This window comes from Caenorhabditis elegans, chromosome V, assembly GCF_000002985.6.
Source record: "Caenorhabditis elegans chromosome V".
Classification (NCBI taxonomy): Eukaryota; Metazoa; Nematoda; class Chromadorea; order Rhabditida; family Rhabditidae; genus Caenorhabditis; species Caenorhabditis elegans.
In genome coordinates this window covers 3339274-3362532 of record NC_003283.11, presented here as the reverse complement: position 1 = coordinate 3362532, position 23259 = coordinate 3339274, and the positions used below count along the sequence as shown (strand labels likewise).

The 23259-nt window shown below is 36.3% G+C and overlaps 9 protein-coding genes and 2 pseudogenes across 15 annotated transcripts; 4 read left to right on the top strand and 7 right to left on the bottom strand.

Moving 5' to 3' along the window:
• Positions 1-1439: 1439 nt before the first annotated feature.
• C04E12.5 (PAW domain-containing protein) lies at positions 1440-3966 on the bottom strand (the record flags this gene model as incomplete). 2 transcript variants are annotated; one of them, NM_071534.3, is made up of 12 exons in its annotated part: positions 1440-1532; positions 1579-1650; positions 1698-1823; positions 1871-2124; positions 2176-2256; positions 2467-2554; positions 2858-2926; positions 2973-3101; positions 3156-3391; positions 3444-3560; positions 3612-3724; positions 3823-3966. In NM_071534.3, the coding sequence occupies 12 exons, from the start codon at positions 3888-3890 to the stop codon at positions 1440-1442; spliced, it is 1446 nt and encodes a 481-aa protein (NP_503935.2). The 2 variants fall into 2 exon arrangements, with proteins under 2 accessions (NP_503935.2, NP_001309618.1); NM_001322510.1 differs by having other exon boundaries at positions 3603-3724; positions 3823-3890.
• Positions 3967-5326: 1360 nt separating this feature from the next.
• scrm-3 (Phospholipid scramblase) lies at positions 5327-6685 on the top strand. The gene is made up of 5 exons (NM_071533.4): positions 5327-5669; positions 5894-6127; positions 6268-6370; positions 6418-6476; positions 6524-6685. Exons 1-5 carry the CDS (start codon positions 5340-5342, stop codon positions 6551-6553), a joined length of 756 nt encoding a protein of 251 aa, NP_503934.2. The 5' UTR covers positions 5327-5339; the 3' UTR covers positions 6554-6685.
• Positions 6686-7019: 334 nt separating this feature from the next.
• C04E12.6 lies at positions 7020-7866 on the top strand (annotated as a pseudogene). Its single transcript has 4 exons — positions 7020-7028; positions 7096-7574; positions 7663-7743; positions 7792-7866. Coding segments are annotated over exons 1-4 (644 nt in total).
• A 580-nt stretch (positions 7867-8446) lies between these two features.
• C17B7.12 (DUF19 domain-containing protein) lies at positions 8447-9308 on the bottom strand. Its single transcript, NM_071531.3, has 3 exons — positions 9154-9308; positions 8930-9112; positions 8447-8827 (listed from the first exon to the last, which is right to left on the bottom strand). Exons 1-3 carry the CDS (start codon positions 9268-9270, stop codon positions 8612-8614), a joined length of 516 nt encoding a protein of 171 aa, NP_503932.2. The 5' UTR covers positions 9271-9308; the 3' UTR covers positions 8447-8611.
• A 451-nt stretch (positions 9309-9759) lies between these two features.
• Positions 9760-10967, bottom strand: str-63 (Seven TM Receptor; the record flags this gene model as incomplete). Its single annotated transcript, NM_071530.1, has 3 exons — positions 9760-9842; positions 9892-10331; positions 10480-10967. 3 exons carry the CDS (start codon positions 10965-10967, stop codon positions 9760-9762), a joined length of 1011 nt encoding a protein of 336 aa, NP_503931.1.
• A 598-nt stretch (positions 10968-11565) lies between these two features.
• Positions 11566-12356, bottom strand: C17B7.15 (T20D4.11-like domain-containing protein). The gene is made up of 3 exons (NM_001318260.2): positions 12228-12356; positions 11767-12177; positions 11566-11690 (listed from the first exon to the last, which is right to left on the bottom strand). Exons 1-3 carry the CDS (start codon positions 12351-12353, stop codon positions 11625-11627), a joined length of 603 nt encoding a protein of 200 aa, NP_001305189.1. The 5' UTR covers positions 12354-12356; the 3' UTR covers positions 11566-11624.
• A 775-nt stretch (positions 12357-13131) lies between these two features.
• C17B7.2 lies at positions 13132-13903 on the bottom strand (annotated as a pseudogene). The gene is made up of 3 exons: positions 13778-13903; positions 13282-13691; positions 13132-13197 (listed from the first exon to the last, which is right to left on the bottom strand). Coding segments are annotated over exons 1-3 (602 nt in total).
• A 2145-nt stretch (positions 13904-16048) lies between these two features.
• Positions 16049-17221, top strand: fbxa-65 (F-box domain-containing protein). The gene is made up of 3 exons (NM_071528.6): positions 16049-16178; positions 16225-16843; positions 16888-17221. Exons 1-3 carry the CDS (start codon positions 16063-16065, stop codon positions 17092-17094), a joined length of 942 nt encoding a protein of 313 aa, NP_503929.1. The 5' UTR covers positions 16049-16062; the 3' UTR covers positions 17095-17221.
• Positions 17222-18667: 1446 nt separating this feature from the next.
• C17B7.3 lies at positions 18668-19729 on the bottom strand (the record flags this gene model as incomplete). Of its 3 annotated transcripts, NR_136360.1 has the most annotated exons (5): positions 18668-18727; positions 18775-19185; positions 19248-19376; positions 19446-19598; positions 19646-19729. NR_136360.1 is itself a non-coding variant. In NM_001322509.1 (3 exons), the coding sequence occupies 3 exons, from the start codon at positions 19371-19373 to the stop codon at positions 18668-18670; spliced, it is 597 nt and encodes a 198-aa protein (NP_001309623.1). The 3 variants fall into 3 exon arrangements, 2 of the variants coding, with proteins under 2 accessions (NP_001309623.1, NP_001294729.1); NM_001322509.1 differs by lacking the exons at positions 19446-19598; positions 19646-19729 and having other exon boundaries at positions 19248-19373; NM_001307800.1 differs by lacking the exons at positions 18668-18727; positions 18775-19185; positions 19248-19376 and having other exon boundaries at positions 19545-19598.
• A 797-nt stretch (positions 19730-20526) lies between these two features.
• On the top strand, positions 20527-22358 carry C17B7.10 (Peptidase_M13_N domain-containing protein; the record flags this gene model as incomplete). 2 transcript variants are annotated; one of them, NM_071526.6, is made up of 8 exons in its annotated part: positions 20527-20682; positions 20729-20923; positions 20968-21269; positions 21344-21557; positions 21601-21747; positions 21798-21911; positions 21955-22131; positions 22179-22358. In NM_071526.6, 8 exons carry the CDS (start codon positions 20527-20529, stop codon positions 22317-22319), a joined length of 1446 nt encoding a protein of 481 aa, NP_503927.2. The 2 variants fall into 2 exon arrangements, with proteins under 2 accessions (NP_503927.2, NP_001309622.1); NM_001322508.3 differs by lacking the exon at positions 20527-20682 and having other exon boundaries at positions 20819-20923; positions 22179-22319.
• An 85-nt stretch (positions 22359-22443) lies between these two features.
• C17B7.4 (T20D4.11-like domain-containing protein) lies at positions 22444-23224 on the bottom strand. The gene is made up of 3 exons (NM_071525.4): positions 23042-23224; positions 22606-22998; positions 22444-22552 (listed from the first exon to the last, which is right to left on the bottom strand). The coding sequence occupies exons 1-3, from the start codon at positions 23183-23185 to the stop codon at positions 22502-22504; spliced, it is 588 nt and encodes a 195-aa protein (NP_503926.1). The 5' UTR covers positions 23186-23224; the 3' UTR covers positions 22444-22501.
• Between the last annotated feature and the right edge of the window lie 35 nt (positions 23225-23259).

The window sequence follows — 23259 nt, the reverse complement described above, 5'->3', positions numbered from 1 at the left end:
CTGGCCGAATTTGCCGAGCTCGATAAATTTTGAAATTTGACGCACACATAAGACATTTTTTATTAGAATTTGGACCAAAACAAAAGAGTTTTCAAAGAACTGAACGAAAACCAGTGAACTTTTTTTTTTTTTTTTCATTATTTTTGGAACCTTTTCAGCTCCAAAAATATTGCAATTTGCCGAGTATGACTTTTCCTTCGATTTCCCTCTCGATTATTTTTTTTTCTTTATTGTGTTTGTCTATATTTTTTATTATTAGTGCCTTTTTGTGCATATCATTTGTTTTTCACGACTAAAAATCGTAATAAATTAAAGATGCAAAAAAATATTTTTCGCCCTACCAGAATTGGAAAAAATAGAAATACAAAAACGTAAAGCTCAATGATAAAACATTTAATTTCCTGTTTGTTCTGTTAAGTTTGTTCTGTAAGTAGCAATAGATCGCTTTGTGAATTAGAATACGAAGCGTTTTGAGATGACATTTTCTTATTTTTCAGAGATATTACTCAAAAATGTTTGGAACAAATATAGTTCGTTATTTAAAACAATTCGTAGTGCCCCAAAGTAAAAAATGACAGAAAACAAGTTTCAAGGGATTGATAAACAATTGATAGGCAAGCGATCGCAGACAGAGCGACAAATGGTTCTTGGGCCGGGAACGTGCAACTTACGGGAAGGCAAAATAATATGGACGCATGATGGGAAAAATGTAATTTTCATAATTCATATAATGTCATCTGTTTAATTCGGAATTAATATTTTCATACCTCGCTGAACCCCAGAAAACGGTAAATCCAATACAATTGATTGACGGGCAGGGATTAGAACCGTTAACTGATCTTTAATTTGCCGTCGCCGATCCATAAAAGGTTTTCCCTGGATACCTGAGATGTATGATCAGGTAAGATCTCCAGTTTCTTGCACAAATTTGGGCAAGACTTGGGATTCAGTCTGCTTCAAAGGTTAATCGTTTGATCGTTTCAAGCAGTGTGAATAGTTTCCTCAATTTACCGACGTCGACCGACTTCTGTGAATAATTGTTCAAAAACCAAGAAGTAAATGCCTGCGCTTTTTCCCTCATTCAAAAAAAAGTGTATTTTCTTCTTTTTAGTACTCCAGCTGCGTGCTTTCAATGATACATGTGAATTTTTTCCGGAGCTGACCTTCGCTGCCCTTTCGACCCGCATTTGCTTTTGTGCTATTCACTGGACTTCTATCTGTTCAAAGATTATCATTTCTTGAACAACCATAACTTTTTAAAAGAAGTTTTCAAGAAGTTTTCATTATGAAATCCGGCGTTTTAGACAATTAAATTTTCGAGTTCAATAAAGCTTACAAAAATTTGACTACACCACCTTATGTTCACAGAGAAAACACTAAAAAATAGAAAATATTTATTATTTTGTGCAACTTTACTTTCAGAATAAATAAAAGCCTATTTAACTCCAGTAGACAACAATTGAAATACTTTCGGCACTGCTTCTATCGTTCAGTTCAGTTTTGAAAACTTTTATATCTTTGAACAATTCAATCTGAAATTTATGCATGTGTAAAACATATTTCTACGATCTTACTTACTTGCATGAAAAACTTATTAAATTGGGGTTTCTCAATGGTCAGGCTTCCGTTTATCGGAATAGCCGTGCACTTCTGAAAATATTTAAATTGAATGGGTTAGTTTCGTTTATTTTTCAAACAAATGAATCGTGTAGGCAAGCATTGGCTGTTCCACCATTATGGACAATCTCATCCATTCCTGTCAGTTTAATTTCCAGCTTTTCTACTGATCTTCCAGGAAACCTGAAGTCAAACTCCCAGTTGATCTGAAACGTAAAACGGATTTTAAAATACAAATGCAAAGCAAACGTACAAGTCCAATACGCTTATTGATGGGCTCTTTCATATGTATATACGCTACATTCAATCTTCTATCTACTACATGCTCCACGTTAGAAGCAAGATATGGTTTAACTGGAGATCCATCTTCATTACTTTGTGAATACGTGTTGCTTATAACATCGTACGTGAACTTTGCGTAGTCTTGTCCTGATTTTGGTGTCAATTGGATAATATCTTGATGTTCAGTCAACCGTGTTGATGAGATGTCAGGTTGATGATGTGTCTCTAAAAAGAAACCAAAATTTGATTGCAAAAATTCTGTATGCCCAAACCAACCTGTGATTGTAGTAGTTGAAGATTTTGTTGTGGCAATACTTCCAGGTGTCGTTGTTGTTGGAGAATCCATAGTCATATTTTCTGAACAGATGGAGATACTAACTCATGAACCTAACAACGAGCGTCTGATGACACTATAAAAAAAATAGGAAAGGATCACAATCAGGTGTGTACGGCAAATTTTAAATTTATTTTTAAAGAATTGGCCACGATAACGAGTTCCCAGAAAACTTCCTATTTCTTTACTACAGTGTCATAATATAAAAATATCATTCTACAAAATTGACTCACTCCAGTAAACTTCAATTTTAAAACTCTCCACATTGCTCACACCTTTCAGTTTTGTTTTTAAAACTTTAATATCCTTCTGAAGCATTATCTGAAATTGATCCATTAGTACAAGGTAGGTTAGTATTATAGTATCTTATTGCAAGAAACGAACGTAATGATCGCTATTTATAAATGGCATTTTACTTGAAAAATTTTTGATTTTAAAAGGAGGGGGTCTGTGGGGAAACTTTTTAAAACCACTTGTATAATGCCAAAAATTACAAAATATCATAGTAAAATTTTCAAAAATGTTTTGAAAGATTTTTTGACAGTCAAAAAGTGCTGAGTTGTTGCCACTTTTTGAAAAAATATTTGAATATTACTATTTAAAATTTTCACTGAAAACACTTACGCTTATGTATAACTTATCCATTTGCTGCTCAATTGTTAAGCTTTTCTCTACTGGAATATTAAAGCAATTCTAAAAAAAATACATTAAGAATGGTCAGTTTAGTATTATTTCAAACTATGAGAAAATTTGGACAAGTTTCAACAACTCCTGCTCTATTATTGACAATTTCCTCTATTCCAGGAATTGAGATCACTACTTTTTCAACTGATTTTCCATCGTTCTTCAAACTGAACGCCCAATACATCTGGAATTTAATTTTTTTACTACAAAATTTTTGCTTCAAATACTAAAGACTTACATTTGAAAAATCGTCAGGAAACTCCTGATGCAAGTAAGCTTCATTATTTTTTCTGTCAACTACTCGTTCGATTTTATCAACAAAATATGGCGCAACTGGTGATCCATCTATATTATCATGTGAATAAGTGTTGTTGAGAATGTCATACGTAAATTTTACGTAGTTGTGTCCGGAATTCGGATTTAATTGGATAAGTTTCTCTTGTGTTGTAATCTCTTCAGCTAGATATAGTGACTCTGAAATTTTTGTTGTATAATATAATTAATTGCAAACTAGCAAAACACTCACCAGTTGTATCAAAAGTTGTATTCGCTTCAGATACTGTCGTAGTACTAGTGTCAAAATCTGTAGAATTCTTTTCGGGATATTTTCCAGTAGTTGACGATATATTTTTGAAATGGGATGCTGAAACATCAATGCCTTAATATTAAATATTTCTATGTCTACTTGTATTACTATTGCCTGCAACTCCGGACAATCCAAAAACAATAGGCGTTGTTACCATCAGAACTCCAATGAATGTCGTAGTAATCTTAATAATGGTCTTCCAACGATCTCTTGGTTGCGGTCTTGAAAGAAAAATTGAAATTTTATTTTTCTAATAAGGTTGTCTAAATTAGCTCTGAAAAAAATGGAGCACAAAAGGGACAAAAAATGCTCACCATACCTGTTTGTTCTGCTAAGTAGCAGTGGATCGATTTGTGAATATAAAAACGGAGCGTTTTGAGATGTCATTTTCTTATTTTTTCAGAGACACTACTCAAAAATGTTTGGAACGAATATAGTTCGATATATGAAAAAATTTATAGTGACCCAAGGTCAAGATGACAGAAAACAAGTTTGACGGATGTTTCAAGGGATTGATAAACAATTGATATACAGGCGATCATAGGCAGAGCGACAACTGTCCAATTGCAGTACTTGGGCCGGGAACGTGCAACTCTAGGGCAGACAACGGATATGAAAGCGGGATGGGAATAATGGAATTTTGATAATTCGTATAATGTCATCTGTTTAATTCGGAATTAACATTTTCATACGTCGCTGAACCCCAGAAAACGGTAAATCCGATAAAATGGACGATTGAGGGATCGGGATTAGATGGACTAATCTTTAATCTGCCGTCTCCGATCCATAAAAAAAAAGCCTGTATGGACAGTTTTTCCTGGATACCTGAGATGTATGAACAGGGAAGATCTCCAGTTTTTTTTGCACAAATTTAGGCAAGACTTTGGATTCAGACTGCGTCAAAGGTTAAGTCTTGCCCAACTTTTGCCCAAGTTTAGCCAACTTCTGATCCAATATTTTTGGGCCACACTTTTTCAAGAAGCTGAATTTAGATGTCGAAATGGGTTGCTGAGAATCCTACGAAAAGCGGCATGCAATTTTGAATTCACGACGAAATGAAAACGGCCAAATTCCGCCATCAACCGCTGCGACGGCAGAAAACAATGTTCCTCACTTGTCCGACGTCGATCGACTTCTGTGATTAATTTGTTGAAAAACCAAGAAGTAAATGCCTGCGCTTTTTCCTTCATTCAAAAAAGTGTATTCTCTTCTTTTTAGTACTCCAGCTGCGTGCGTTCAATGATACATGGACACTTTTTCCGGAGCTGACCCTCGCTGTCCTTCCTACCCGCATGTGCTTTTCTGCTATTCCCTCGTCTCGACTTCTATATGTTCAAAGATCGTCTACATTTTCTTTTGTGGTTTTGAATTTTATACTTTTCTACTTGCCTCCTTTCGGTTCTTTACTTGAGAAATGGTACTTCTTAGCTTTTTCTGATAACATCGGAAATATCCAACAGTTGAAAGTTACACATATAATGTTTAGTCCTCGGGAACTCTGAAACGTGTGTTCTTCTTGTGTCCTCTCTATCCCTCTCCATCTCCCTCTACGTCTCATCTCTAACCACAGTATCTCGTCTTATTTTTCTACTCTGTTTCTGTTCCAGTTGTTGAGCATCGATTAAACTACAAATGTTTCCACGCTCCGATTTTTAGCTAAATTCTTATTTGCACCGAAAATTTTGTTTGAAATTTTAAGGTTGTTTTATTTATTTTCTTCAAGTGATTTAATTACAATTTTATTTTAACATTCATCATTTTTGTCAGTGAGCTCACAATTGGAGGACCTCTTTAGTAAAAAAAAAATTAAATCAAAATAATTTTAGGTGGAAAATTATGGAGCAGCCACTGATGCCGCCTGCTCCTCCCAGCTACGTTGCATCTCAAAGTCAAGCCATCACAACTCAACCAGGAGCTTCTATACCGATGCCTCCTGGAACAATTGTAATAGAAGCGCTGCCACCCGTTGAGGGGATCCCAGGGGGTTTAGAATACCTCGCCTACTTGGATACGATCATGGTGCATCAATTTTTGGAGCCCATCGAGATTCGCACTGGCTGGGAGACCAAAAATAAATATGCTATCAAAAAAATATGCTATCAAAAGAGACAGTGCTGTGGAGCTGAACGTGCATTCGTCATGCACATTGTAGATAACTTTAACAAGGTGAGGGAACTTTTGGATTTTGAATTCTAGGCCTAGGCCACCAGCTTTGGCTATACATATTTCTTACAAAGAAGGAAAAGTCTTTCACTATTTCCAGAGTCCCTTACAATTAGACAAAGGTTTTATTTAAATTTCTATAATCATAGTAGCACATAAGTCGCTTATGACCTTTTTCATTGAACTTTAATGCCCACTATACTTTTTGTATGAATTTTTTCGTTAAGGAAGTGCTCACCGTCAAACGAGAAAGACACTGCTGTGGATGCTGTTGCTGGTTAGGTTCAACAAACAAGAGCACAATTGAATCCCCATCCATGGGCCTTCTGGGTACTGTTCTTCTAGGACATGGTTGTACAAACTCACACTGTAACGTTCTGGATAAAGATGAAGAACTGTTGTTTCTTGTTGATGGTCAAGGCTGCTGCACGTATTGCTGTTGCGATGATAAGGCTTTCACGGTGAGTGGTATTTTCCTGGATTAATTTTCCTGGATTATCTGAACATCCTTCTATGTGTGCGGTCAGACCGGACGGGCTAACTGGCCTAATTTCGAAAACCTTTTCCAAAAGCTTGTTCCACCGTACTCCCACATTTCCAGATCAAAACTCCCGATACCTATAAGAGAATTGGCGCAATTACCAAGAAGTGGGGTGGTATAATACGTGAGGCGTATACTGACGCTGACACTTTTGCCGTCACATGTGAGTTAGTCTGAAAAGCAAAAAAAAAACAGTTTGAGGTCTTTCAGTTCCCGCCGACCTGGATGTCAAGGCCAAAGCATTACTTCTGGCAACCACGTTTGTTATTGTGAGTTTTGATTCTATAGTTGCTTCCATATATAATTTGTTTTTCAGGATTTTGCAGAGTTTGAGAGTAGTGGTTGAAGTGGAAAAGCTGGAAATCGAAATATTTATTTGTTGCGCTTTATTTATGAAATGATATGTTTTTTTCGTTATGCTATGTATATGTTGATGCTTTATGTTTATTTGCAAACTGATATGAAAACTTTCCCCTTCTTCAGTTTTCAATAAAACCAGTAACTATGCTACAATCTTTTTCGATGTAGCAGAGCATAGTCGGCCTGCGTGAGACTGTGAACTTCCTACTATGAATCAGATATAAAGATAACTATCTTCATTTTTTCCCACTCAACATAGCAACCGTTGATTTGTGAAAAGCAGATTAAACATCGTTTTTCTCTCTCCCGTTCAGACAAAATGAATGTAGATAACAACTGCCAATTGACCCTATCCTTCACCTCCCATCAAGTTAGATCTACTCAAAAATTTCATTCTTCTTTTTGTGACTTTTCTTGTACTATTTCTCAAATCTCAAAAACACGGTAGCAAAATGATGGAGGTAAGTTGAATTTTGAACCCAAAAATTTTTTTAAAGCATCACATTTTAACCAAATTTAAAATCACAGGACGGTGCTGAAGGTGAAATTGGGGACATGCTTTCGATGTGTAACAAACATCCGTTTTTTGATGACGATGACAGCGAAAGATTTATGATTCTCTACGAAATTTTTACTGTGTTTGATGAACCAGTTGAAGAAGAAAAACCAAGTTCCGCAGTTATTGTCTACGAGGAATTGGTAAAGTCGGGAGGTTCGGGAACAGTTCACAATGACATCCTGTAACTCATTATCCAAATTCACCTGAGTTCTCACGCAGTCAAAAACACTATCCAGATCGTCAGAACTGCCTTTGCCGATGGGTATACTCAAAACGATAAGGATGGAAATGTTCCAGAAGGGAATAAAGTCAAGTTCGATGGAGATGAAACTGTCATGAAAACCGATGTCGACTGTGAGAAGCTTGTCAAGGATCTCAACGAGTTCATGGAAAAAGATAGACAGATGTATGGGGAATTGGAATTCCAAATTATTGAAGAGTCAGAGAGGTTAGTTGCCCTTGCTCAAAATGAGACCCAAATGCAAGAGGATATTAAAACATAAACACCACCAAGCCTCTGATAATTTTCTTTCCAGAAACCTCGACGGTTATGCCTATTTCAGTTTTCTGAAATTTGTTCGTTGCGGAAACATTCACCTTCGAATCCCTCCATTAGAGTCAGTTTAAATGCACACTAAAGTTCACAATTCATCTTGATTTTTCAGAGGAAGTTGCACCAAAGAAGTCATCATTAAAGTCATTGAAAGAATTATGCAAACTTTTGGGCGATATTGTTGAGAGACTTGTCTTACTATTAGATGAGAAGTGCGGCCTGTGCAGATATGATTAAAACAATAATATTGTGCTAGAATGTTATAACATCCAAATTAAATTAATCAATATTTTTTTTTGCATTTTTTATTTAAAAAAATAGCCGGGAAAATACAGTTTTCATCTTTCTTATCTTCAGATTTTTCTGTTTCTATTACATCAAGTGAAAGTCAGTTACGTTATTTTGTGACTTCCGATAGTGTGTAGTATATGTGACTGGTGGACTTTTTCCAACATCGCACGCCTGTTTTCTCCGTTCAGTGTCCTTCGGGCGACAATTGCTGGAAAAAGAGAAAAAGCAAAAGAAAGCACTTCCTATCTTCTGTTCTTTGTGTAATCTTGAGATTTCTTGGGTCAAAAAGTTCCGGCATCAACATGTTTATGGTGAACCAAGAGATAGGTCTCAATGTACAGAATTTTGTGAAACAGACCTGCGATCCACAATCTTCACACATCATTTTTGAGCTACCAGAGGATCCACGACAGTTGCCACATTGTTTTATATTATCGTTTGAAAACTGTATTTAAGGAACACATTCAAAAAAAATAATTATTAGGTTGTTAAAATTTATTTCAAAAAAAAAAAATTTCCAATTGTATTGATTGAAAGAAAAGAGGATAATACAAAACTAAGAAAGATACAATATCAATAAAAAAATAGGAATTTGATCGAAGAATTTAGGACTTAAAATCAAATACTAGAAAACATAGTCCTTACTGAGCAGCTTTCTGATACTCGACAGTTGCTTTACAGGTTTCAACAATTAGATGGGAAAATGTTTTGAAGTTTTCAATATCTGGTTGACTGCAGAAACGGGTTTTAGCAAGATCTTCTTCAATACATTTGACGTTTTCCTCATAGTTCGAGCAGTCCTTATTGCTGGCATTCGTTTTTCTGGCACACATTTCTTTCACTTTTGGATAAGCGTTCTGAACAAAATCAATCAAAAAAAAAATCGATAAAACTTTTGTGCAAAAACTTCTAAACATATCGTACTCATTAAACAACATATCCGAAGAAAAACAACTTACATGGGCGCAGGAGGCTATCTCTCCAAATTTCTCCATAATTTCTTGTGTTACCGCTTGAACTTTGAAGGCGCTCTTAGATCGATCACAGGTCAGTTGATCGAGACACTTTTGGCTTTCATCTTTGTACTCCTTATTTTCTAGAATCAATCCTGTATTCGATAATTTGTAACTGCGAGGAAGATTCTGAAAAAAGTATCAAGTCATGTTTCAAAATATGAGCTCACCTTCAAGCACTGTTGCACTAGTTTTTCTTCCTCTTTACACTTCTCGGAAGTTGGCTCGGCGCCAAAAACCACAGCAAGCAGTCCAAAGGCCAAAATTATGGACAAGTAAGACATCATCGTCAGTGACTGCTTTGTGCACAAACGTGGGGTCTTATATAAGAAACTCTGGATTTTGTTGTAATAAAAGGAAAATTGGATGAGTCAAGTAGGCGGAGCCAAGATGCTGTGGTATTGGAGATGAAGAGCTGAGAGAGTCTAGGAGGTAACAGAAAAGGTGGGAGGGATTTCGGCGTAAGGAAGATTTGAGCAACGTAGCGCAAAAGGTAGTTATTTGGAAGCGACCGACATTTTTGGGGATCTGCGCGGAATGGTTAGTTCTTGGACCAACGCAACGATGTAGAAAAACAAGAAAATCTGAAGACAGTAATTAATGTCTACCGATAACAAGAAGCCACTGCGACCGCGATTTCACGTTTCGCGGTATGAAAATATGCGCATGTGACACTAAAATTGTCTAAAATAAGTGAGATTTATGGGAATTTTCAAATTTTCAAATGATCACTTATCGTGATGTGAGTTTAATGTTTGTATACGATATATTTATATTTAATTAGTTTGTACTCCAGTAGTTGCCGGATCCTGAGTTCGATAATCTGGAGTAGCTGCAGAAACTGTATAACCAACTCGATCTGAAACAATTCATCCGATTCGAGGCACTCCGATGAGTTCCCGACTCACTTTTCAGCAAGGTTCTATATTCTGACACAATCATCATAAACATAATGGTATCAAATGGGGAATACGCTCCTACTAAACAAAATATCCATCCTGACTGCCAATTGATATTTAATCCGGGAATTAGGGGACTCAAAAGGAAAGGCCCCATTGGCAGAACCAAAAAAATCGTTGGACCAATGCTCTGAGCAATTAGAGCTTTGAAAAATTGCCGTTGCAGGTCCTGATTAGAGATCGAAAGCTTCGCCAGCTCCTTTTTCATGTTCAAATGCATTTGAACTCCACAATAAAGTATGACGAGGTAGCCCAAAGAATTGAGGAAAACCGCAATAACAAGAAGTCCAAAATTTCCCCAATTCACTGAGCCATCGAGATTGTAGGGTGTGATATTGTATTTTGGAAGCTCTGATATTAGTAGTTGATAATTTTCAAAGATTAGTTTTCTGGAAAAAAAAAGAATGAACAAAAGAGATGTGGTTTCCGGTCAATAAAGTAGTCACTTTTAAACATCAGTTCTTAAAATTATTTCTATTTTGAAAAATCAATTTTCTTTACTGATTCTTAACCAACACGAAATGTGCCATGTCTCACCTCAAATTATCATCCAACATCTTATCCTTGGCAATTAGCGTTTCCACCATAACCGCGAAAAATCCACCAATGACAAATGGAACGATAATCATAAGATAGCCATATATTCCTTCCAACTTCTTTATATTATTTGTATCAATCAAACACACCAATCGATATATGAACTGCATTGCAATAAACCAAATGATCAAGGTATGGCACCCAGACCACATTGCCAACATGTACCTGAGCCAGGTCTTGCTCCCTAGCCAAGTGTTACAGCTAAAGTAGAGTAGAGAGTTTTTGAAGTTGTGAGCAAATGGTTCCGCGATAATCTCCCATGCGGAGAATATGGTGCCGAGTACAGTAAAGGTTATCACCATTCGCTTGTATGTTCCATGCATCTTTTTAATCTTGAATATAGTTAGATAAAGGAATACACCATTAACAATAAGGTTTAGTATAAAGCCTAAAGCAGAAATAACGATTGAATACTTGTAAGATATCATTGTTAAGTGAATATGAATATGGCAAAGAAGAAAGAAAAATCAACTAGACAATGATAATTTCCGCAATATCAGATACAACATCTACCCAGTCTGATTTTCATAATACGGGAAATTTGTAGGCGGTGTAATACAAAACAATCAGTGTTTCGTTATGCACATGTGATTGAGGAGTCGGTTGAATAACATCACGACATACTTTCTAAAAACACTAGCGCAACTAACAAGAAAATAATTTGAATCTATTTTCTAACCACAAAAAAAATTAGCTGCTAACAAGCACTTAGAAAAAAATGTTGTACTTTATTGATAGATTTAATACACATGGAACGACGAGATTAATATTAATAATATCAAGTTTTCTTTTGCATTTTGCTAATTTCGCAATCGCTAAGAACTAACATTTAGAAAATTATTCCGAATTCTTTTACAATGATAGGTGGTCTTATAGGGTGGTATTATAGGCGCGATTTTCTGAAATTTTCTCACTCTCGTTATTCCATTTCAAAAAATTGAAACTTCTGGGTCCGAAAACTATAAGTGGTAAATAATTTTATTTTGATTAGTTGGATCTCCTTTAGTGCTGTCATAGTAACACAACTAAATGTTCAACTTTATTGATATAATGAAAATAGTACGGCGGGATTTAAATCAAGCGTATCAAATATCCTTTAGCGCTTTTTTGAGGTCGCAGTCGCTGATCACATTACCGACTCCAATGAAATGCTGAAATAAAATACAATATTATCTCTAATGAATAACGTTGGGGTGTAAAACCAATTTTCATCAAATTCGGACTTACAGCTCGGAATTTCACCCATTCGGCTTCACCACATGTCTCCGTAATCTCCATCTTCATACAGTTATCTTTTCCAAAATAATCTTTGCATTTCTCTTGAAGCATTTCTTTTTTCTTCTTCTCATCTAGTTCTTCTTCATAATTTTCCGGGAACGGGTCCCAATCAGTGTAGCACGTGGAATTCTTTCTCTCCAGCTTCGCATCACAATCCGTAAAATTGTTGCTAATAAAAACAATACTATCACAATAGGTTCTGATCAAATTAAGCTTTTGTTTCCTTGCAGGATGTTCTGGGCCACATTGAAGGGTTCTCAAGCATGGAGTGAATTGGGTGCAAGATTTATCGAATTTGTTGAGGTCGTTCTTATTCTTTGCATCCACTTCATCAATCTTCGCAAGAAAATCTTTTAAGTTCTGGAAAAAAGTGAATTGTCGAGAATAATTTACAGTTGAGCAAAACTAGCCAAAAGACAAGAGTATTCCAGAAATGCATCAGCCTCAGTGCAGGGTGTACCTTTCAGTTGTTCAGTTTGACTTGCACACTCCGCTGAGCCCAGGAACACTATGACAAGTAGAAGAGAATGCTTCATTTTCTGAAAAATTAATTACATTTGATGATGAACAAGATAAAAGAAAAAACGGATTACTGAGACTTTTCCACGAAATACAGCAAACAACTACACGTTTACGTTGGCCATTCATCTAACACTTCAACAGATTTGGCAGCACATGACGCTAGTTCCGAACATTTCGACCTCGCCTGTGAGCTGATAGCAGTTGGCGCACGACAAAAACATTTTCGAACCCGACAGATATATTTTTTATATTTTTTTCAAATTTATTTCATTGATCAAACTTCTACTAATACTTCACTTGAAGCTGCTCGCACATGCGTATGGAGCCAACCAAGCTGGAGCCAACCAAGGGAACAAATACAATGCACCCATGACCTGAAACAAAAAAATATACTATGTTTTCAATGTCTAAAAAGATCCAAGAAGTTCAAAAAAATTAATAAATCGGCAAACGCTCTTGGTAATTGCGATTAGTATACGACACAAACTTGAATTTTTCAGTGTTCAAAAGTCATATAAAATAAATAAAAAATCTTTGGAATTTTCTTAAAATGATAATTGGGCACTGTGGAATCATTTTTATCATATGATTTATATAAACTTCCCAATTGGTGCAACTCCAATTTTGTCTTGTTTGGTGAACGTTGTAAGTACCGATTGTTGTATTTTTCACCCAATTTACAAAACTAAAACATAGTTTGCTCCCTTTCAATAATACTATAACTGCACCCAACTAAATGTTCAACTTTATTGATATAATAAAAACATAACGACGGGATTTAAATCAAGCGTATCAAACATCCTTTAGCGCTTTTTTGAGATCGCAGTCGCTGAGAACATTGCCGACTCCGATGAATTGCTGAAATAAAATACAATATTACTTCTAATAAATAATCATGGGGTTTGAAACCAATTTTCATCAAATTCTCACAAAAAGACTTACAGCGCGGAATTTCACCCATTCGTCTTCCCCACATGTCTCCGTGATCTCCTTCTTCATACAGTTGTCCTTTCCGAAGTAATCTTTGCAGTTCTCTTGAAGCATTTCTTTCTTCTTCTTCTCATCTAGTTCTTCTTCAAAATTTTCCGGGAATGGGTCCCAAGCAGAGTAGCACGTGGAATTTTTGCTCTCTAGCTTCTTATCGCACTCCGTAAAATTTTGAGTAACATAAACAATACCATCACAATAGTTTCTGATCAATTTCAGCTTTCGTTTTCGTTCAGGATTTTCTGGGCCGCATTGGAGGGTTCTCAAGCAAGCAGTAAGTTGAGTGCAAGATTTATCAAACTCGGCGACCTTTTATTATTCTTGACGTCGAGTTCGTCAATCTTCGCAAGGAAATCTTTCATGCGCTGGAAAAAAAGTTATAAAAACACTCAGTATAAAGTTTGCTCACAACTTTTGAAAGTTAGTGTGTTTTATATAATTTTTAACCAACCAATTGACAAGACATTTCCAGAAATTTATCAGCCTCCGTGCAGTTTTCGCTTTTCAGTTTTTCGATTTGACTAGCGCAATGAGCAGAGCCCACGAACACCATGACAAGTAGGAGAAAATGTTTCATTTTCTGAAAAATTAATTGCATTTAATGAAAGTCTAAACAAAATACGAAATTTCACAAAAAGAAGACGGCTCTGCGAGGAAAACTATTTTGAACACGAAAGCAACTGTTGAAATGTCAGAGGAGGAGTTTGCAATCGCGTGATTCAAGGGATAAGGTTCGGATTTTTGACAGTTGCTGAGAAACACATCTACGTTTCTTTGTGAAACTTAAACCAGGAAATAAAACTCAAAACTAAATTACGAAGAACACGGAAGAACTTTTGGGAGTTTAAAACTTTTGCTGAGTCTTTTTTTTATAAAACGCTGTTGTTGGAAATTAGCCGAGAAATGTTTTTTTAAGTATGATGTTGTTTCAATGATATTTTACAAACATGAGAACTGGAGAAGTTTTCAAATAGGTATTTTTAGAGAAATCTGAAAGTTTTTAATGCGAACAAACAGTTTTTATAAAAATAAATCCTGAAACAGTTTCAAATCAATTTTTTCTAGTCCTTTGTTTTCTAAATTTTTTGAGATGGGTTTTTTAAATTATATTTTTTTCTTCGACATAGGTTGCACTTTGAAGTCCTGAAGTACATTCAAATACTTACCTTAAACGTGAGTTAAAATAATCAAAACTAAAGCACTATTCAATCTTCTCAAATCTTTGATTTTTTTTTCATATTTAGAAACTTAAATTAAGAGGCACTTCCAGTCCAATGATGTACTTTTAATTTTTGATAAATGTCAGGCATTTAAACCTTAATCGTGATCCCATATTTAACATTTGCAGATTTAGTTTTTAATTTTCTCTAATCATAAATACTACAACCCAATCTTTGAGAACAATTTTCATAGACACTTTTTTATGTGACACTGCAACAGCACATGTCGCTAGTTCCGAACATTTTGACCACGAATGCGAAATGTTAGCAGTTGGCGCCTGTCGAAAACAATTTTGAACCCGACAGGAACTTTTTTTCTCTTTTTCTCTATCCCATTGATCAAACTTCATTTTGTCCGAACCAAACAACTAAAATAGTGGCGCCAATTGCTAACGCCTTACAATCGAGGTCAAAATGCACGGAACAAGTGGCATCTGTTAAAGGGTCAGATAAAATAGCGTCTAGTCGTGAAAAAAAACGAAATATTTTCTGGATGATCAGGGACGTTGGATCAAGAATCGGTTTAGGAATCTGCCTCAAATGGATTGTAGTATTCATGACTACAAAATTTTTAATACAGTATCTACGATTCAAAAGTTAGCAAGTTAGGACCCTTCAAATGAAATAGGCATCGTGTAAAATGGTTTTTTAATTGCAAAATCTTTAATTTCCTTTCCACACTTAAGAAACTCAAAACAGTCCTGAATTTCTCTAAAATGAGTTAGAACCAGAAAATAAAATTTTGTCCTGAAATTCCCAAGTCGCTCCCACTTTGAAAGTAATAAAGCAAGTCACAGTCTCCCGTTAAGTTGTCTATGTGTAGTTTGTTTCAGATCCTGATTCCATTTTTTTGCATTGTTTGGACGGGTTGCCCCACATTTCAATTTATTGTACTTTGATGTTCAGCAGTAGCCCATGTGTACGGAAATGCCGAAAATTTGTTGCGCCCCTTCTGATAGATAGCCATGGTCTCGCAAGACCACGACACGAAAGATAGAAAAATGGTATTTGTGTAGTATACCTTACCCAAAAATAGTTTCCAATACGTTTTCCAATCCTTCCTTTCATTTATTTTAAATTTGATAATTTAATCAAAATGTGAAGTTTATTTGTATTTTAGGTTTCTAATTTTTAGGCTTAGAAGTTAGAAAAAAATTGGTGAGACGTTCCTCTTTTTGCCACCAAAAAACCGTCTGCAAGCGCATGATTTGACGACAAAATGCACAGCTGTCTGGTTTGTCCTCCTTTTGCTATTATCCAAAAAGTTCATTGAGACGTTTTGCTCTTTTCAACTGTTCGAAATACCTGAGCCACGTTTTAATAAAATGAAATCATTTTCTAATCATTTCATAATTTATTCTTATCGCTCTAATTTGTTATCAATTTGTTCTTAATTTATTTAGAGATTGTACAAAATAATTTCAACAATTTCAAATCACTTGTGTCCACTTTATTGTGCATTTCCTCTTACATTTTCCAAATATTAACTGCCACATTTTCAGATAAATTGCGGAAAATGTCTGACTCCAACGTGGATGCTCCTCCTGATCTAACAAAGGAGCAAGAATCTTTGCTCAATCTTCCTCTGGATACTGCCAATCTAGTTTTGGAAAAGTTGGATCCATTGGATTTGTGAGTTGTTTTTTTTAATCTGGAAAGACGTGAATTTATATTACAGATTGGCGTCTCGTAAAGTATGTCAAGGTTTGAGGACGGCCATCGATATGCATGGTGTCTCCTTTGATACAATTACTTTTGACTTTAGCGATGATCAAAGTATTCTGGATTTTGACGAAAATGAAATCAAATATTCGGATGTTGATAATGGTACGACTGTGACTTACAAGGATCAAGAAAAGCGATTTGAAAATGAGAACTTTCTCGGAATAGCGGTCAAGGATCTGAAGACAGTATGGAATAACGTATCCAAATTGCACATTTATAACTATGCAGAGGATAGAACTGACATTATCACATCTTTCATCAACTCTTTGAAATCTGAGAAAAGTGTTCATGTGAAGCAAATCTCCCTTTCCAACTTCTCATTCAATGATGTTCTTATTATTCTACAATGTCTCAATGAAAAAACACTGGAAACAATTAATTTGAGCAATCCAAGCCAAACTAATCAACTCGCCCAGATTACTCATTTAAACCAATGGAAAACTGCAAAGAATTTCGAACTTTGCAATTCTCTACTGGACAACAGTGACCAACTAGAACATCTTTTTCACTTTGAAGAATTTGGTTGCAGAACTGATGTCTTTTCAGTAGAAAATGCAATTAAAGTTAGAGATGTAAGTGCATATTGTTTGTTTGTTTGTTATTTCATATTTTGCAGGATCTTATGAAAAGAAGTTCATTCCGAACATGCCGCATATATTTCAATGTGCCACAGTCAAATCCAGTCGACATTGCAAAAGTTTTCAAGCCGGACTATGCTGGTGGCAATGAGTATTCGATTGAATATTCAGATGATGGCAATAAATTCGCTATTGATTGTTTTCGCGTTGGCCAATCTTATCGGTTTTCTGTAAGAAGATGTTAGTTTCATATTCAGTTGAAGTGTAAGAATAAGAGCACATAACTGTTGTTTAAACCGTTTTCCCAATTCATTCCCGATGAAAAACCTATAATTCAACTATTTATTCTGTGTAATAAATTATTTCAAATCATCTAATAGCTTTTCTTCAAACTTTTCCGGAAAAGAGTCACAGGGATGGGCGGCAGTTGCCGTTTGGTAAAAATATTGTCGGATTGCCGATTTGCCGGAAATTTTTATTTCCGGCAATTTGCCGATATGCCGACTTACCAAAATTTTGATATTCGGCAAATTGCAGATTTGCCGAACATCAATTTGCCGGAACTTTTAAGGGGGATTTTTTATAACACGGAAACACTTAAAACTTTCTATTTAAAATTTTACCGATAAAAATTAAAATTCCGAAATTTCCAAAAATAAAGTGCCTAACAACAATTTGCCGAAAAAACGGCGAATTCCGCAAATTTGCCGATTTGCATGAATTTTCAATTTCGGCTATTTGCCGATTTGCCGGAAATTTCAATTCCGGCAATGTGCCAATTTGCCGAAAAATTAAATTCCGGCAATTTGCCGATTTGCCGGAAATTTCAATTCCGGCAATGTGCCAATTTGCCGAAAAATTAAATTCCGGCTATTTGCCGATTTGCCGGAAATTGCAATTCCGGCAATGTGCCGATTTACCGGAAACTTCTATTCCAGCAATTTACCGATTTGCCGGAAATTTCAATTCCAGCAATTTACCGATTTGCCGGAAACTTCAATTCCGGCTGTTTGCCGATTTGCTGGTAATTTCAATTCCGGCAATTTGCCAATTTGCCAAGAATTCCAATTCCGGCAATTTACCAATTTGCCAAGAATTCCAATTCCGGCAATTTGCCAATTTGCCAAGAATTCCAATTCCGGCAGTGTGTCAATTTGCCGGATATTTCAATTCCTGCACTTTGCCGATTTGCCGATTCGTCAATTTGCCGGAAAAAACCCATCCCTGGTGTCTCTCAAGCATCGCCTCTCCTTCAGCACAAGCTTTGGTTAGATCAAGAAGTCCATCGCAAAAGTTTCTGGTCAGTATGAGTCTGGATTTCTGCTCAGCACGTTCACTTTCGCGACTAGCCGCTTTTTAACCTACACTCCAGCAGAAGATCACATGCCACTTGTTCCGTGCATTTTGACCTCGATTGTAAGACGTTAGCAATTGGCGCCGCTGTTTTAGTAGTTTCGTTGAGACTAGACGAAGTTTGATCCATAAGATAGAAAAAAAGAGAAGATATTTCTGTCGGGTTCAAAAATGTTTGTGACCGGCGCCAACTGCTCACATTTCACTGTCGAGGTCAAAAATGTTCGGAACTAGCGACATGTGTTGTTAAAATTTCAAAGTGTTAGATAAAAATGTGTCTAGTGGTGAGGAGAAAGAGTTTTTGAACCACTGTTTCCTGAACGTTTTATTGTATTGTATGTATATTAGCAAAATCGGTGATCTTTATGGCCATCAGTTTCCGCTAGTTTTTGTTCCGGTGAAGCATTCTGTACATAACAAACTATTAAAAAAAAGTATATTTCAGTTCATTAAATAAGTAAATATTTATCTAAGTCTGCTGAAGTCGCATTCGCTCACAAGTGCTCCAGAAAAACCGATGAAGTGCTGAAAATAAACAAGCTTTTTCAATGGTAACAGTTCATATAGTTTACCTCGCGGAGCTTATCCCATTCCTGTTGACTGCATATTTCAATAACCTCTTTCTTCAAGCAGTCATCCTTTCCGAAATAATTTTTGCAAGTGTCCTTTTTCAATTGCTCAACTTTTTTCGGGTCGTTTTCTTTATGAACATTTGGAATTGGGTCCCAGTCATCAAAACACTTTGATTTTTTTGCGTTCAATTTTTCCCTGCACTGTGCAAAATCACTGTATACGTACACAACAGCATCGCAATACTTTTCTATACTCCTGAGCGCTGCTTCTTTCTGATCCTTTGGCACTGGTGAGCATTTGAGATTGGCCAGACAGCTTCGCAGAGAATCGCAAGTATCCTTGAAGCCCTTCAACTCGTCTTTGTCATTCATATCAAGCTCGTGAGATCGTTCGGCGAATTTTTGCAGATTCTGAATATAAAAGTTGGTCATTGAAAAAGTATTCAAATACCATAAAATTATTTTACGCATACCAGGAGACATAAAATTGCATCAAGCGATCCTTCAGTACAATTGGTGTCTTTTGACGCAACAGGTGCTCCATGAGCCACTCCTACAAGAACAGTGCCAATGATGGCAAGTAGGAGAAAACTTGTCATTTTCTGAAAGAAAAGCATAGGGTCAGAAAGTACACGGGAAAAGCGAACGACAGAAGATTTCCACTGTGCTACCTTGTTTATAAACGTTTTCAAAGATGATATTGAACACTGTGGCAACTGTCGTAGTTCTAGGAATAGCTCAAGAAAAGTTTTGGGTGCCTACGACTCGATTCACAAAATTCGATGCAATCTGTTCATAGAGTCGATGACAAGCGACTCTCCTTCCTGAAAATGTTTTTTTTTTAAATTTTCGAATAAGAGTCACTACAAACCTTAACCTTCTTCTTAGCAACTGCGGCTTCAGACACCGCAAAGATGGCAGCCAGAAGGAAAGCAGCGAGAATGAATTGGTTCATTTTTCTGAAATTATTCTCTATTTCTTAGTATTTGCTGAAACAAAAAATTTCAAAAAAAATGACGACAGAAGGAACGAGCACACATTTTATAGTTTCATCATCCAGTAGATCCGATCATCAAGGACATAAACAGGGTAAGCCCCTCCCCTAGTTACACCAAATGCCCTGCCCACGTTTTTATCATTCGATTGTTGGCGAGAGTAAGAAAAAATAAGCTTCTTGTCATGAGGAATTAGGAGAGTAATACAGCCCACAGGGCTAACACAAGGAAGTCGTTAGATAGGGAAGATATGTTTCTTTACACTGTTCGGTGGAGTATTGGGAAAAAGAGCAATCTGGAGGTTGAATTGTCCTCTAAGATCAATGGGATAACATTTTCGAAGTTCACAAGAATGAGAGAGGGAATCTTGTTTGTAGGACTTCTATGGGAGGCAGGTGCGATTTCGGCGATTTTCCTGGTGGTGCTCTCTCTGGGCTTCAGAAGAAGCCACGTCCGAGCCGGAGACTGTAGCCGTTAAAGGAAGCAGGGATTGAACTCGGTTTTCCCACGAAAGTGTTCGATCCAGGTGGATCACCAAGAACCGGAGTCTCACAGGGCAGCCTATCCGTGGTGCTTTGCACCACTAGATCTTCGAAATAACATGTAAATGTATGAACTAAACGAGTACGTGTTTACAAACATTTTCATAATTTTGATTGCAAAAAAATAGTATAAAATTCAAAATCTGGGGAGCAACTTATCTATATTTTCTAGTTTCTGGGTCCCAGTTTCTTTTTTGCAAATCATAGACGGATTAATGTTTCAACTTCCTGATCCATCAGATGAAACGTTTTCAAAGTGTAGTGAGTTCAAATTGATTCGAACAGGTGTCGCCGAGCTTTTTCTTTCGATAGCATGTGACCGGAGATCTAGTCATTCTCCACTTTCCCGAATTGAAGAGCTGGAAGTACATGTAAGATTTTTCCCCGTTTGTAACCTTTTAATAAATATGCATTTAGCAACCCAACGAAACATTTGTCAACAATGGAACATATACTTCACTGGAAGATCTTGTAAATATTTCAAATCTAACACAGTGGTGTATTGAAATGGAAGTGTTGTCCCTTGGATACTACAACTACATTGCTGATGGACTGAATAGCTCTGAAAAATTTAAAGAGGTCATGAAACGGCTTGATGGCTTGAACTCAACGGTAAGCACAACATTCATATCAATTCTTAATGAGTTATAATTCAGAATGTCAATATATTTTACAACGCTCTTCATGCAAACGTTGAAATCCTAAACCAGATGAACATTCCTTTTTCCGTGGAAAATCAATTTCTCCATAACATTTCTGAAACTTTGAAGATACGGATCATAGCTGAACTGGAGAGTAGTTCGATATCAGACAAAGCAAAAACGCATATTAAAAAGAGCATTGAAACGTCGAAACAATTTTTTGCATTCTACGATCACAACGATGTGAAGGTCTTTGAAACGGCAAAGTTGACATATGAAACTGAATACTATCGATTAAAAAGCTTGTTATCCCCTGAGTAGGTTTTCTACCCTCTCCAACCTCACCTGAAGAATTTTAAGTCTATTATATATGTATAAATTGTGTTTTCAGAGACATCCAAAGGAAAGTAAGTGAGCCAATTCTCCGAATCGGAGCAACAACTGCCTCGATGGAAAATTTGATGAGTAAGATTCGGAGATTCGATGTCAACTTCCTGTTTCATGCAATTATTGCGAGTCCGGAGAATGACGCATTTCAGTATAATGGTGGAAATCACCTTCTCACCGTAATTACTAGGAATGATCTTACTCAACAAGAAAAGACGGTTAGTGATTGCGAGCTGAGGTGTTCCAATCTTTATATTCCAGATGGCCGATACCTACTTCATTACCACACACGAAATTATGCATTTAATTTATCCAGTTGCCAATAGTTATATAAACGAAAGTGTATGGACCGGTGCTCTCGAATGTACCCTTCGTGATGTTAAAATGTTAGGAGAGACTGATGCAGTGGTAGATTACATAACTATTGAAAAAAGATTATAACGCTGCTTAGCTTTCAGAAACCCGTGGATGGATGGTATAAGCCAGAAATTGGCTATGAAGATCTGATCAATGTAATGGCGATGAGAGTTCTTATGAAAATGGCAGCGGAGAAGTCGGTCAATGAGCAGCAGGTGAATAAAAAGAAATGATAATTTTTAAGGTGGTATTTTTCAGCTGAAAGAAGCCCTGGAAACTGTAATCGGAGGTCTTTGCAAGCATACTGGTAGGAAAAACGAGTTGATCCCCGACCATCATCCGTTGGAAATTTCTCGAAATGCGGCAGTACGTCAATATCCGTTATTCAACTCATTGTATGGATGTAAGGCTGGAGATCGAATGTTTGCAAAACCAGTGAGTTGTATCATTTATTAATAGTTCAACTCTTGGATTTTTTACAGAATGAGTATTGCAAACCGTTAGGTGATCCCATCAACGTTGAGGATTTTCTGATCAAAAACGAAACACGGAAAGATGTCGGTGGATTCCTTAAGGACGTGCTAAACACGGCAGAACGTTTTAATTTTACCTATGAGCTGTAATTTGTGGTTAGCAATTGATAAATGTTTTCAGAAACGAGATAATCATTCATAATCATTTTGAAACTCTGTAAATTTCTGAAAATCGTCATTGTTATGTAGATCCAACTATGTATGTCAAAATGGTTCTCTAAGAGTTTATTTCAGAAAAAAAAACAATTAAAATAGCTTTGAGCAATTTCAGCTTAGAGTTTACTGAAGTCACAGTGTCTATATTCGGTTGTATTTTTGAGCATCTGAAATATTTAAAATAATTATAATATTTTCTAACTTTAAAGCTGAGACTAACATTCAACAATTTCTGCGAGTCCTCCTCTCCACAAGTTTCGCTGACCAATTTCTTCATGCAATTGTCTTTTCCAACCATGTTTTTGCACAATTCGTCCGGAAGCTTGTCTTTTATGATAAATCCATCAAACGGACCCCACGTCTTGTAACACTCGGGGGCCGGCTTCAATTCCTCCAACTTTGTCAGACAGGTTATAAAATCTGTGCCCAGGAAGTTCAGCGTCTCACAAGACTCCCTCACTTTTTTGGAGGAGTCGGTAGGTTCTTTATTATTTTGACACTCGAAAGACTCGGTGCAGTCGGCCATGGAGAGGCATGATGTTTTGAATTTATTCATACTATTTGGACTCTTCACATCCAAAAAATACATTTTTGTCATGAAATCTCCGAATCGCTCAAAAAATATATGTTACGGACAAGTCATTCCCAGAACTTACATAAAGGCACACGAAGAATTTTTTAAATGTGAGTTCAGTGCAATTTGTTCCAGTTCCTGACTCGATAATACTTGTTTCACTATTCGGGCTGGATCCATAAACGATTGCAAGGAGGAATGCTCCAAGAATGGTGTAACACCTCATTCCCGGCAATTACCAAATTGAGATTTTGATTCAAAACTGAAAAAAAGAAGTTTAAACGATGGAAAGTAAAGTAT

What these genes read in the sequence shown, in the direction of transcription:
- scrm-3 (NM_071533.4), top strand. Translation starts at nt 5,340, where the DNA reads ATGGAGCAGCCACTGATGCCGCCTGCTCCTCCCAGCTACGTTGCATCT. An exon ending in TGACACTTTTGCCGTCACAT is followed by an intron (nt 6,371 to 6,417) that starts GTGAGTTAGTCT and finishes GAGGTCTTTCAG; the next exon opens with TTCCCGCCGACCTGGATGTC. An exon ending in TGGCAACCACGTTTGTTATT is followed by an intron (nt 6,477 to 6,523) that starts GTGAGTTTTGAT and finishes TTTGTTTTTCAG; the next exon opens with GATTTTGCAGAGTTTGAGAG.
- C17B7.12 (NM_071531.3), bottom strand. Translation starts at nt 9,270, where the DNA reads ATGATGTCTTACTTGTCCATAATTTTGGCCTTTGGACTGCTTGCTGTG. An exon ending in TAGTGCAACAGTGCTTGAAG is followed by an intron (nt 9,113 to 9,153) that starts GTGAGCTCATAT and finishes TACTTTTTTCAG; the next exon opens with AATCTTCCTCGCAGTTACAA. An exon ending in AGATAGCCTCCTGCGCCCAT is followed by an intron (nt 8,828 to 8,929) that starts GTAAGTTGTTTT and finishes GATTTTGTTCAG; the next exon opens with AACGCTTATCCAAAAGTGAA.
- C17B7.15 (NM_001318260.2), bottom strand. Translation starts at nt 12,353, where the DNA reads ATGAAGCATTCTCTTCTACTTGTCATAGTGTTCCTGGGCTCAGCGGAG. An exon ending in TGGAATACTCTTGTCTTTTG is followed by an intron (nt 12,178 to 12,227) that starts GCTAGTTTTGCT and finishes ACTTTTTTCCAG; the next exon opens with AACTTAAAAGATTTTCTTGC. An exon ending in AATGGGTGAAATTCCGAGCT is followed by an intron (nt 11,691 to 11,766) that starts GTAAGTCCGAAT and finishes ATTTTATTTCAG; the next exon opens with CATTTCATTGGAGTCGGTAA.
- fbxa-65 (NM_071528.6), top strand. Translation starts at nt 16,063, where the DNA reads ATGTCTGACTCCAACGTGGATGCTCCTCCTGATCTAACAAAGGAGCAA. An exon ending in AAGTTGGATCCATTGGATTT is followed by an intron (nt 16,179 to 16,224) that starts GTGAGTTGTTTT and finishes TTTATATTACAG; the next exon opens with ATTGGCGTCTCGTAAAGTAT. An exon ending in ATGCAATTAAAGTTAGAGAT is followed by an intron (nt 16,844 to 16,887) that starts GTAAGTGCATAT and finishes CATATTTTGCAG; the next exon opens with GATCTTATGAAAAGAAGTTC.
- C17B7.4 (NM_071525.4), bottom strand. Translation starts at nt 23,185, where the DNA reads ATGAGGTGTTACACCATTCTTGGAGCATTCCTCCTTGCAATCGTTTAT. An exon ending in AATTCTTCGTGTGCCTTTAT is followed by an intron (nt 22,999 to 23,041) that starts GTAAGTTCTGGG and finishes ATATTTTTTGAG; the next exon opens with CGATTCGGAGATTTCATGAC. An exon ending in ACTCGCAGAAATTGTTGAAT is followed by an intron (nt 22,553 to 22,605) that starts GTTAGTCTCAGC and finishes TAAATATTTCAG; the next exon opens with ATGCTCAAAAATACAACCGA.